The sequence below is a fragment of the Crocodylus porosus genome, unplaced genomic scaffold (assembly GCF_001723895.1).
Source record: "Crocodylus porosus isolate Cpor-Errol unplaced genomic scaffold, CroPor_comp1, whole genome shotgun sequence".
NCBI lineage: Eukaryota > Metazoa > Chordata > Crocodylia > Crocodylidae > Crocodylus > Crocodylus porosus.
The window spans coordinates 175039293-175053352 of NW_017728886.1; the positions used below are offsets into that span (position 1 = coordinate 175039293).

General features: G+C 38.9%; 1 protein-coding gene across 4 annotated transcripts in view; it reads left to right on the forward strand.

Moving 5' to 3' along the window:
• Window positions 1-10331, forward strand: part of CDH19 (cadherin 19) — a 92664-nt gene extending 82333 nt beyond the window's left edge. For all 4 annotated transcript variants that reach the window (XM_019545353.1, XM_019545340.1, XM_019545346.1 and 1 more), the window contains one exon: window positions 6790-10331. In XM_019545353.1, the coding sequence (XP_019400898.1) occupies window positions 6790-7280 (491 nt within the window). In that variant the 3' untranslated portion in view covers window positions 7281-10331. The remainder of the gene's footprint in view (window positions 1-6789) is intronic.
• Window positions 10332-14060: the final 3729 nt, after the last annotated feature.

Here is a 14060-nt window from a genome sequence, read left to right on the forward strand (position 1 = left end):
CTGCAGGGGGGTAGTCCATGTGGTGTGTGGGGGCTGCACCCTGTGGCGGGGCAGGTGACCCACCCGTCTTGAGTAGCTCCCCCACACAGTCTCCCCACACCCAGAGTCCCCCCACAATCCACACACCCCATGCCCCCTCATATCCCCACCCCCACACATACCCATATCCCCCTATATTCCTTCCCACCCTGCTCTTGCAAATCTCATATCCCCTAATTATACATGACCAGCTGCCAGACAGGATGAGACCTGCTGGCAGCAGCTGTAGCTACAGGGGCAGCTGTCCCACATCTTAGTTAGTGAAAGGGTTTGGGAGGGAGCTGTAATTGTTCTATGATAAGAAAACCAAAAACAAACATCAAAACATATAGATATTTAGAATTTATTTTATTATGATAGAGACACTGGTAGGATTCCAAACTGCTTTAAAATTGTAAATATATACATAAAACTTTGTCCAACTAATCAATCTCTCACTCTCTATAGATAGATAGATAACGGACTTTTGTTTAATTGTGGAGGAACATAGATTTTGGGGTATTTTAAAGAGTGAATATGGGATTTTTTTAATAGGGAACATCAGGATTCTTGCTAGTGAGGCAAGTGGCAGGACCCAGGCAGAGGAGCCTGTTCAGGGCTGGCACCCAGGACCCAGCTGGAGGTGGCTGAAGTGGCCAGGAAGACATGCTTTGATAGTTCAAAGCAGGCCACCATGCTAAGAACATCTTCCAGGCAGCAGCTGCCCAGATGGCAGGGTGGTGGCACACATGGCAGCAATGCCACACGAAGGCCAACTGTACAGCCTCAGTCCCCTGGCAGCTGGCCCAGAGGTGCAGATGCTTCTGCTACAGGCATTCAGTTCCCATCCAGGCCTGGGAGATGTGTAGGCTTGGGGCCGCATGCTGTTACAGGTGGCAGCAGGTCATAGCCAGGCAGGAACCCCTACTGCCAGACTGCTGCAGTGGGTAGAGGGTTCAGGGGCCACTCTAGGTTAGGGCTATTGCAGCAGTCCAGCTGGCACAAGGGGCTAGTGTCCCCAGATACCAATTGGCCAGGCCCCATAAGTTCCAGAAAGCAAGTAGCCCTGAGCTGCTTGCCATGGCAGGTTTTTATACTGCTGGGGCCAGCACAGGTGCTGGCTCCAGGCTCCATTTCCCCTTGGCTGCAAATACAGAAGGGGCTGGGCAGGATCATTTTGTCCCAAGTGGCACAGCTTGTCCCACACCAAAGTGCATGTCCAGGCATGTGCACTGAGACAAAAATCCCTAGCATAAATTTGTACTGCTCTTACTTCAGCTATAGCAAAGGCACATGCCTGCATGTGTGGATACACCCAATGGGTGCATTTACATGAGCTACTAACAGTGCAGTTGCCTAGTAATACTGCACAGAAGCATGTCACAGCACAAACAGTGCTAATATGATACTGAGCAGTATTATTAGGCTACTGCACAGTAGCTTCCCTTAAAAGGTGTTACTGAACTGTAACTCAGGTTACTGTGCATTTATTTAGTACTTAATTATACAAGTACTAAATTAAATGCACAGTATCCACTGCACATTAATGAATGTGTAAATGTGCCTAATAAAACCTAAATACAGCAATGCTAGAAGTGTTTTAGTCTGATGTTAAAAAATAAGTTTAGCAAACACTTTAATCCCCACTGGAAGTAAAACTGTACTAAAAAAATCCCAACATAAAGCCCAATTACAATGTGATTTTTTTTAAAAAAAGCTTTCACTAGTTACAAATGAAACAGTAATGAAGCAGTGTTAAAATGCCGAGCCTGTACGGATAAATATTTCCTGAAGCGCCCAATGTTGTCAAAGAGAAAAAAGAAAATAGAAAACATTTCCTTTCATCTGAGTTCTTTGTTTTTAAATTATTGTAGACAAATTATGGAAAGTCTTCTTCCCCCCTCCCCCCACAGTGAAGCAAATCCAGAGAAATATTTTTTCTTATCTTCATTTCACAATGTTACTGCAAGTAGTCTAGAAATAAACAGCAAAATATGCATCATCACTATACACTGCGCAGCTTGAAAGACCATATTCTGATATCAGTTATGGTGCTCTAAATGGGAGCAAATCCATTGGGTGCTGAGGTGAACACAATTACTTCTAGTTTACATCAGGGCAAATGAGACTATATATTAACATCTATCAAATTCCATATTGCTTTATGCTCTATGTATCTCCCTGGCTTCAATTTGATGGCTACAATGCATATAAATAGACTGTACTTTAAGCCATCCCACAAATATAACCACCTTGTAATAATAGTAGCATAGCTCTGGGGGAAGCTGTATCTTTGACCCCTCACTCACTCTGTAAGCATTCTTTCCAACAACGGATATGTACTTCTCTCAGAATGGAATCTTCAAATTCACCCATCCCTTTGGTTCCAAGGGCACAGAACCATGTTCCATGAATGAAATATATCCTCACTACAATTGTAAGATTTGGCCTTTTCCCTAGGAAAGTTCACATACAGAATAGCATCTTCAAAACTACTATTTATCCTTAGGAAAACAACAGAGAGAAATATGGTTTAAATAATTAAAGGTTCATATATATTACTACTTGGCTGAAAAATCAGATTTCTCATGCAAGTAACCAGTAGGGTGCCTTGTCCTAGGACCACTTTTCCACCACTGACACTGTGTAAAGCAGACAGACAAGTTTATCACCTCTGTTTCTTAGGGACTTGTTACACATTAATTTTAGGTGGCTTCTGGAGCTCTTAACCCCTGGATTGTCCACACATTTACACCTGAAAGTACTTTTAAGCACACTTTAGGCAGCTTAAAGTTACACTACTCCAGGACAGGTTTATCTCTAATTCACGTTACCCAGATTGTGTTCCATTAATATATGACCATTTCTCACAGATGAGCTGCCCAAGTTGCAGTTCTTCAGCATCCCAGGATTCACTGTCCCCTCCCCTCCTGTTCTGTGTTGATAAACCTTCCAGCTCATGAACTCTACTGCTCAGGAGAAAGTTTTACCATCAAGCCAACTCCCCCTCCTTCCTCAGGGGTGCAACCCCACGCAAACAACCTGCAGAGCACATGCCAGCTTGCCAGGTTGCGGGGCATAGATGAATCTCAGAGTGGGGTCTATTGGGGTGAGGGCAAGGTAGGAAGGCAAGTCATGTCCCCATATGATGGGCTTCCTTCCTGGAGCAGGAGCAGTAGCTCCCCCAAAAGCATTTCCCTCACCACTCTCAGCTCTCAACCACACTAGGAGGAATGACCAACACCTTCCACATCCCAATTCAAATCCCAGTCCCAATATATTAAAACATGAGACCTTATCTAAGTTACTTCCTCTTTATTTCTTTTTTTAAAATTTGTTTTCACTTTTTATTTTATCCTTTATTGGCTGACGTCCTTCATTTCACCACCCATCCCAAACCTCATTTCCTTTTCAGCTCCCATTTCATTACCCATCCATATCCCATTAACTCTCTGCCTCCCAATGTGATGGTTTGGTTGGGACATATGCAGCCATACCTATAGATAGACCCTGGGGGACAACTAGGAGGTTATCAGGGTTGGGGCACAGATTGCCAAAGCTAGGAGAGGAGATCCAGGAGATGTAGTCTGAGATTTTTCCCAGTTTTGTTCTCCTGATAGAAAAATGTACACAAACCTGCATGTACAGACATTTGAGTGCTGAGGCCCTGAAGAGTTGACAGCTTGTAGTTCTAACACTGTGAAGCTGGGGGAGGGGGGGGAGTGGGGAGAGGAAGGGGACCCTGTGCACACATCTCAGCATGCTCTGTAGGCTCTTTTAGTCTACCTGGTGACAGATTGCTGCAGTGTGTAGGTCAGCTCTGATTGATTTACAAAAGATTTGGAAAGAGATTTAACTCTGGTTGTTCCCAGGTTATTTATTCTCCTAGAGCAGTCGTTTTGATTCTGGGAGAAAAAGCCTGAACCTCTGCACACACGTGGTTTCTTCTTGGAAAACAGTAACTTTCATTAAAAAAACTGAATGCCTGTACAAGGCCTTAGAATGACATTTAAGTCATCAGTGTCCCCCACACAGGATTCTGTATTTCCTTCCTCTGCCATGATATATCTTATACATCTGTAGTGAATCAGTGGCACTACAGTGGATTTATTGCATTGTCCATTTAACACTGGCAATTGAATAAGAATATATGGACATAAGAGGTGTTATACTGGGTCAGACCAACGGTCCATCTAGCCCAATTGTCTGTCTCTAACAGTGGTAAAAGTGGATGCTCTATACAGAGAGCATTGAACTAGGTAAGTCTAGAGTGATCTATTCCCTATTCAACGGCCTTCCTGGCATCCACCATGTATTGGTTTGGAGATACCAGATGAAACATCTCCAAACATTCTGTTCAGCAGCTATTAATAGAGCTATCATCCATGAATGTATCCAGTCCCTTTCTGAATTTGGCTATGCATTCTGCCTCCTCCACCCCATGTGGCAATGAATTCTAAAAGTTAGCTATGCACTGTGTAAAAACTACTGTATTGTGTTAATTTTAAACCCATCACCTACTAATTGTATCAGGTGCCTCCTAGTTCTAATATTCAGAGACCTGGTGAACAATGATTCGCTGTTTACTTGGATCACACCCTTCAGGATTTTCTAGACCTCTATCATATCTCCCCCGCAGCCTTCTCCTTTCCAACCTGAAGAGTCCTAGCCTTTTCAGTTTTTTCCTGCTATAGCAACTACTCCATTCCCCTTATCATGTCCCTTGATCTTCTCTATAGCTTTTCTAATTCTACTACATCGTTTTTGAAATGTGGAGACCAGAACTGCACACAGTATTCAAGATGTGGACATACTATAGATTTGTATAGTGGCATGACAGTGTTCTCTAGTTTGTTTTCAATACCTTCTTAATGATGCCCAACATTTTATTGGCTTTTTTTGGTCACTGCTTCACACTAAGCTGACATTAAAATTATATATATCTACCTACCTACAGTGACTTCAGGGTCTCTTTATTGAGTCTTAACAGCTAGTTCAGAACCCAGCATTATGGTTGTATAGTTAAGATTATTTTTTCCCCAGGTGCATTACTTAGCGCTTGTTGACACTGAAGTTCATCTCCATTTTTATTGCCCAGTCACTTAGGTTGGTGCAATCTTTCTGCAGCTCCTCTCCATCAGGTTGGAACTTAACTACCCAGAATAATTTGGTATCTGCAAACTTGGAGTTTTCACAGTGCACCCCCAGTTTCCAGGTCATTGATGAAAATGTTGAACCAAATAGAGCCTAGCCCACTTTTGACTTCCCTGTATTTTAAAAAGTGACCATTTATGCCTACCCTTTGCTTCCTATCTTTTTAACCACCTCTCAATCCAAAAAAGAACCTTCTTTCCAATCTTGTGGCAACACAGTTTTCTTAAAATTCTCTGGTAAGAAACCTCATCAAAAGTCCATACATATTATGTCAACTGAATTTCCCTTGTCTATGTGTTTTTTTGTAATTGTTGTGTTCTTAGGTATGTAACTAAAAGCATCAGGTGGCATAAACCCTTACAATTTCATTGAGTTAGCTACCCCACAGTACCCAGAGACTCAGATGCAGATAGCTTCCACAATCTTCAAAGATTCATGTATTTAGAATGTATTAACGTTATATAATAATAATAGTGATTATATTTGCCCTATGCTTGTTTTATGTTTTCTTTGGATCATGGAAAAATTGTAATCTCCCTTACTGATTTCAAAGAGATTTCCTCATACAAAGAATTCAAGGCCTGGTCCCATGATGAGCATGTGAATTTTAAAATGTACTGTTCAAGTTCATGCTTGAAGTTAGTATTTCAATTTTCAGGGTATTATCTCTTGTAAGTATAGGAATAATTCAGCAACATTTGCTTAAATGTGAACCTGCTAAGTTTCTCAGGGCAACCATCACATTGTGTTCTGAATAAAGAATTACAGTTTGCAAAGCTGTCAGTCATATCTGTTCCATTTTAAACTACATTTAATTTTCAGCTGTATTAAGGTAAAAGCTGGGATCATGCATCCCTTTATATCCTGTTAAGAATGTAGTTTTGAAATGGACACACCAGTTTTGAATGAAGTAAGCCAGTATCTGAAGGGGGAAGGATGACTAAAAACAAACAAACAAACAGAAAACATATTCAAAAAGGCTATATATTTGAGAAAGCAGGTTTTTTCACATCAGCAATGTACAAGCTGTCCTTACAGGCAGAGCTTGCTGATAATTGTAGCTGCACAATATCATCCCTACAATTCTTATTGACATTTCTCAAAATGCAAAGCCAGGAAGTAGAAACAAGTGGACCACATGCCTAGCTAGTATAATTGATGTCACTTTGTGGAAGTCAGTGGAACTGAACCAGTTTACACCAGTTGAGGGGGTTCTGGCTCCATATATTTCCTTTTTCACTCCCCTGTAATTCTTGGGGTTTTGATCTGTGAGGGGGAGGGGGTAATGAAATTTTGAAACAAGTATTGATACATTATGTGGTAAGGCAAACTAGTATCAAACAACATAAACCACATTCCCTTAACTGCTCTGAACCCTCACCGGGCAAAAAAAATACCTGCTCCATTTCCTTAACTCATTTTATAAGTCCCTTTGTAGCCATTTTGCCATCAAATACTCTGTTCATCTTACAACCATAAAATCTATAAAAATCACAGTCCTATAAATCTAGGCAGATTGATGTTGGTGCAAGCTAAAGTAATGCTAGGCAGTTTTACCACCTGTAAGTCTTTCCAAAGGCATTCAAAGTCTCTGGTTCTTTTCATTTTTCTTGTCAGTGTTTGTTTTGGCAATTCTGGCCCTAAGGCAGCAGAGAAAGAAGTCACTATTTTCTGAGAAGGCAGAAGAGTTCAGAGAGAATATTGTCAGGTATGATGATGAAGGAGGTGGCGAGGAGGACACAGAGGCTTTTGATATTGCAGCATTGAGGACCCGTACTGTCATGAGAGAGCACAAGCCTCGAAGAAACATCACAACAGAAATCCAGAGCCTTTACAGACAGTCTCTGCAAGTTGGACCTGACAGTGCTGTGTTCCGGGAATTCATTTCAGAAAAGCTTAAGGAAGCCAATGCAGATCCTAACGCTCCTCCATATGATTCCCTTCAGACGTATGCATTTGAGGGGACTGGTTCTTTGGCTGGATCCCTTAGCAGTTTAGGATCACATGTATCAGACATGGGTGAGAGTTATGATCACCTTAGTGAATGGGGGCCACGTTTTAAACGACTTGCCAAGCTATATGGTCCCCACAAAACTGCAAGGGATTAGTAACCGCTAGTGGCCACATTTTTTTAAGTGCTCATCAACCAAAATTGAGTTTGGATTTTCAAACGAGATCAACATATTTAAGCACCCACTTACAATGCCCAGATTTATTAAAAGATAGAACAATGTCAGATGGTTGAGATCTTTTATATCGTAATATGAAGTGTCATAATAAGAAGTGATGAATCTAACCCGACGTTAGGTGCTTACATTGCCAGCTATGCTCTTTGAAAATCCAGTCCCAATTATGGCTGCTGAAAATTTGGCTTCAAAAACAGATGAAAGAAAAGCCATAAGATTTTTGTAAATAATCTTCTTGGTTTAAGCTTTAAACTATTTCCAAAGTTAAAGCAGACTTTTTTTTGTTGGTTTATATTAATTAACCAAAGGTAAATCGTGCATATTTGCATTGTTTTATAAATACCATTATACAAAAAGATAGAGAATAGGCATTTTAAAATGCTTGTCTGCCACAAAAGCTTACAGAATCTTCTATTTATTTATTTTTAGTGTAATAACACTACTACAAATGTACTGTTTAGCACTGTAAAAAATAAAGATCTGTTATAGTCAACATTTAGTTACTATTACATTTGCACTTTTATTAAACCATTGGGAAGTGTACTCATCATTTCCCTGGTGATGTATGAAGAAATTATAAAGGCAAAAAGGATTAGATTCTACTTTGAAGCAATATTCAACTTAAAAACTGTTATCAGCTATGTTACATATTACTGTACATAGAACCAAATACAACCCATGTCTGGGCATCTTCTCTTTTTTTAAGAACTTAACTGATGACTGATTTCTCAGCACAGATTTATTTATTTTTATTATGGAATATAAAATTAGCTGCAGTACTCATTTTTATTGTAACAGTATTAGAGATCTTTAAAATGCTAAGCTGGTGGACATAAAACTTTATGCATAACATTAGATAATAAGATAGTAAAACACTTTAATGTTAATCCAGCTCTTCAGTAAATGATCCCACATCATTCTGCAGGAATTGAGTCAGACTTCAAAATTAATTTCTCACTATATTTTTTAACATAGTGTGTAGCTAGTATTAAATCCACATAGACCTATTCTCTTTCACTTAGCTACGTGGTTGATCAGCAGAAATGCAGCATCTAAGAACCATCAAGTACATTCAAATGGCTTGCTTAAAAAATGGGGGCCTGCCTGTTACTGATTCACCCTTTTTCCATTAGGTGCTTATTTTACAGCATCTGCATCATGTAATGAACTGAAACATTTCAACAGCTGAAAGCTGGCATCAGGATAAAGAACCTAGTGCTATTAACTATTTTTAAGTTCACAGGTAAGCTCCACTAAATTATAACAAGTTAGGCAAAGCTTATACAAAAGATGAAGAGGCATGAAGTCATAGCAAGCATTGCAGAGCATGTACAATTACTTGTTTATTAAAGAAAAAAGCAAGGGCTGAGGCTAAATAGAAAGCTGCCAATACCAGAGATGCTGTAAATACCTGGCAGCTAAATATAAAACAAATGAAGAAGCTTGAGAAGAAGACAGTTCCAAAGGGAAGTGTGTCCAGGGAAGAGAGATTATATACTCATGACATCCATTCTTGGAACTATGTCAGTGAGCATGTGACTAACAGCAGATGAGACAGCACATGTGTAATAGGGAAAAGCTGGCTGTTGCAGGTTGCAGGCTGAGTTCCTCCTATGGATGAATGCCTATGGAGCAACTTTAAAAGATGCACAACAGTGATGCTTTGCAGTAATGTCTCTAATGTTTGAATTCATTGGCACTCCAGCAGATGGGACAAAACGATTTCTAGTTGAGATAATACTGAGCATAATAAACAATTAGCTCCTTGGAAAGGAATAGAACAGAAGAGCACAAGTGAGCACACATGAGCTTGCTTGGGTGCAGAGGGAAGCAGATAGTTTAAGACCAGATTCTGAAACCCTGAGTTAATACCTCGTTCCAAAAAATGGTCCCCTTGACTTAACAGACTTTACCTTGAATTCAGATTGTATTCACTACAAAGGAGGATATTAGACTCTGAGCTTTAACATGGTCCATAGGAAAGGAATCCTATTTTGTTTAGTAGGTAAATATAAGAATCCATTCTTAGCCTCATATTACAGTTGAATCTGCTTACAGTGATGCTCCTATATTTCATTTAATTCTATTCATACAATAATTATTTTACAATAATGAAGAACATCTTACATTCAAAAGCTTGTCTAACTCTATTCCAGCTATGCAGTTGGTCCAATAAAATATACCACCATAAGAAATCCTTGCCTCGATCTTTGTTTAATTAATATATCAGCGTGCTATTTCTCCTACTAGCTGCTATACAGGAACAACTACTAGATAAAGACATTTCCCCTTTAGTGCAAGTAATAGTATTAATGCAACTGAGATTAAATCCCAAATTAAGCAGGGATCATTGCATGGTTCGAGTTTCACCAGGTTTCTGATCATCAATGGCAAATTAATGGCCTGATGCAATATAGTATAGCCAAGCTAAGCATAGTCTGTTAAACAATGACCAAAGAGTGATATTACAGAAGTCTGCACTTTTAAAGTGTAAATACCAAGGAGAGACAGGAGTTTAACAGATGAAAGAGCTATAACAAGGATTAATGGGATAAAATTAATAAAGGGAAAATTTAGGTTGAATGTCAGCAGTGATTTCATGATGGTGAGATGTATTAAACTATAGAATAGCCCTCTTAAGGGAAGCCACCATTACATGGGGTGTTTAAAATTATATTGGACAATTCACTTGAAGAAGCTCTGCAGTGAACAATCCTACAATGACGGGGGGAATCTCAATCTGGGGTTCATGGCTCCATGGGGATGCCACATGAAAGAGATCAGTTGAAAGTACACTCCTTCCTTTTTATTGATTTTGAGGAGCAGAAGGTCTTTTGCCATCTCTATTTTTTGATATTCTAGGGAGATAATAAATACATTTACATTTAGACTCTAAGGAAATGAAGACTGTTCATTACTCCACTGTAAATTTTGTATAATACCACAGGCTGAAGTAAAAACTATATAACCACATGTCATTTGTGAGTCATTGTTTTGACTGGGGGAGGGAATAAAAAGATAAATATATACCCAAAAAATTTGGGGAGGGGAGAGCTTTAATTTTTTTTGTGTGCATTTTAAATTATAGTGCTGCTTCAGGACACTGAGAAACTATTCATTGGTTGCTTTTTTGGTTGTATTTACATCTTTTCCCATAAATGATCATTTAACTATTAACTTTGCTTTCTTAATTTGCATTGGAAGTACAGTTGTTTTAACATTCATTCTTAAATGTGGAGGATAACCATGTCAATTAAGGAAAAAAATGCCTAAAAGCAATATAATTATTCTTACTAGTTCATTTTTAAATGTGTATTTCCTCTGAAACCTCCACTCCAGAAGTCTAAGCTAAACAAGGTGTTGTATCAAACAACACAAACTCTGAGAATAAAGTATAGGATTGTGGGACAGGCCAGCAAAGTGATTTATACAGAAAAAAATAGTGTATATTTTAATTTAAATCATCTCAGACTGCTATTCATAACTCATTTTCCTTGGTGAGGGGGCATTAAACTTTCCAGACCTATACCAGCACCAATCTATCAGTCTCCAGCTATAGAAACTGCTACAGAATGCCTCCTGCTATCTGAATGCTAAACTTTTTAACTGTTCCCTAAAACTGTATTGCTATTTTAAATACCATACTTCTCTGAAAATTATACATTTAAAAAAATACACGTTTTTCTTCAAAAAATATTCTGCACCTTAAATTTGAGTAAAAGAAAAGTAAAAAGTTGTCATCAAGATTATATTCTTGCAAGTGTGCCATATTTTATGCATTATTTTTCTCCTAAACCGAGAGTTGGAAAATTAGGGTGCCTCTTAAAAACTAGGATGTCATAACTGATGTAATATGGTAGTACAAAAGCAAGTTCATAGGTAGGTTTTACTGAGATTCATATGTGGAGAAATTTAAAATTATTTAGACATTCCTGATCACAAAGATATACAGGAGTCACATTAATTTCTCTCTTTACTAAATATAGATAAAACATTATCCCTCACCCAACCCAAAACACAAGCAGAGAGGTTTTACAAAATATTGGCCCTGAGCAACTGTTGTACTAGCCTATGAGCTTCAACAGCTGCCACAGCACATCTGCACACATAAGGAGTGGTTCCAATAAATTGGATACCATTAAATTGTGCCTCAGTTAAGCTCCTCTCAAACTTATTCTCAGAGGAATAGTTCACACTGATCTAAAGACCTTTTCCATGCATAGAGGGGTACAGAAAATTCCTAAAGATTTGCTCCATGCCCAGGCAAAAAAGGATGTTTCACGCTAAAGAGAGTACTCTCTGGCCTGATTTCATTCTAGTAAATTTTCTTTACATTAGCAAGCATTTTGATGCAGTAATAAATGTCACTCCAAAGATAGTTCCGTTCTTGCTGTGCAATTCAGAGTTAAAAAGATATAGGAATTGTTTGTAGTCTCAGCCTGTCATGCATTGTTTCCTTAAATACAAACTTGGCAATGGGATAAGGATAAACCAGACAGATTCACCAGATATTCCTCCCTTCTTTCAGAAGGCGACACATTACTAAAGTACAGTTGTATAATCATTTCATTATCTGAAAGGAAAGATTCTTCTTTCCCCCTGAAGCATCTATTAGCACACTCCACTTCCTAAAGTTGTGAAGCTTAGAGAGCATTATTTCTTTAGTTTAAAAGCTTTTAAACTGCTCTCTGATGTTTCTTACTAAAGAAGACCTATGCAAGGATACTTTATTTTTATTTTTTGACATTTGAGGCTTATTTGGAGGTATATGTTCTTATAGGCTAGGGAAAGAAATTACACATAAATCAGTGTAAGTGATTGGAAAACAGTTCAAATTTGGAACGCAAAAGAAGTTCAGTGCACATAAATCACTTTACAAATGGTCAAAACCAGTTTAAGATAAACTTAAATGGATGTAGTATAAGACTTAACTGATTTAAGTTGAATCTGGAAGGGATCTGGGACAGAAGTTCAATAAATCAATTTAAGTTAACTCACAGTCCCCAGAATCCCAGGATATTTCGTATCTCTCCCACAAATACCCCTTTGCAGGATGGGCAGGCTAGCCTTGGCCCAAGCTGTCTGCTCCAGTCGAGCAGGGAGTTGTGGTCTAGCCACCCTGGCTTCTGGCCTGGGCCACTGCAGGCATGTGGCTGCATTTCCAGAGTCAGAAGTAAAAGTGTGTTTACTTGCTTATTGGTTCAATCTACACAGCTTAGACTAACCTGAGAAGATTTAATCAATTCAGCCTCAGGCTTTTTGGTTGTCTGTGTTAAGCTATAGTGCTTGTAGAGAAAAAGGCATAAAGGTTTTGTGTTAATTTTAGATTTTTAAAAATAAGCCTTCATGAGCATTTATTGCCATTTACTTTAGGCAGTGTTCAATAATTGTTTTTTGTTTTATTGTGTTACACTAGCAACTACAGATCCCAGTTTATATCAGCTTCTCAGCATTATGCAAACATGTAATTTATATAACTAAAAGCAGGTAGAAAAGCAGAAGCCCAGAAAGGTGAAGTGACTTGCCTACAGTTTCATGTGTAGTCAGATCAACACCTAATTTAGAAAGGGAATGCGGGTCTATAATTCCCAGTCCAGCACCAGACTCACAGGACTGCAGACTCTGTTCCTCTTGCTTTAGTACAGCATTTAAGTTAATGTTTGCAGTTTATATAACTTAACACATCCTCAGCGTATCTAGAGGATACATTCATTTAAAATAAAAATGTTATGTTCACCTAAGCAGGGTTCCTCTGTTTTTGTAGGTCACTTTGAACAATTTCTCTCATGTGATCACTGTCAAGCCAGGTGAAAGTAATGCAACTGCTTGTTTTTGTTTATGATGCTTTTTTCCCAAAGGAACTAGACCGTGAGGGCATATGAGTGGCTCTTTGAAACAGAAGTGCAAGTTAAGGGCACATCATAGGAGCAGGGCTATGTGTTAGACATAAAAAGCCTCAAAACAATCTAAATGGTTTTGCAGCATAACAGAGATACCAAAGTTATCCTTAAACTACCTAACCTGAGCATCAGAAGGATCACAAAATTTATCCTGAGCCAAGAAATCCTGTTTCTGAGACTCAAGTGTAGCTACACCACTCAATTATATCATATTAGTATATACCTTTTTAAAAGAAAATCTTGTGCATCCCTTTCTCCCTTCTTTTTTGTCCCACTATAGAAGGCAGCAGAAAATCCACACAAGTATGGATATCCAAATGAAACATCACAGGTGGACACCACTTGCATATACATTGAAAGAGACAGGTCTTGCCTTGTGTTTGCAGCTCAGTGATTTGGGGAGCCTGGAACAGTATAATGGAAGAAATTTGAGGAACTGCCATGGAATTGGTCATTCCCTACTGGAAAAATTTCAGAGAAGAAATTTAAGTGAGAATTAATGGTGTTACACTTAGCTTTAACTCCCCTCTGTAGCTAATAGTTAGCTGCAGGGGAAGGAACCAGCTGTAGCATAGCTCCTGTCCTGGCTGCATGGAGGTTGGACAACCTCCTCCTTGTGAGAACATTCAGTTAGGTTGCCAGTTCTCCATGGAGTCAGTAGTGCAAGGCTGTAGACCTTGCCTGTAGATCAACATGGCTAAAACCTGTATCCCTGAAACATGTAAGATACCACAGTTAGCCACTTTGAAATACAAACTTCATAATTTTTACAAAAAAGAAGCAAAAATCCAACCCCCAGAGA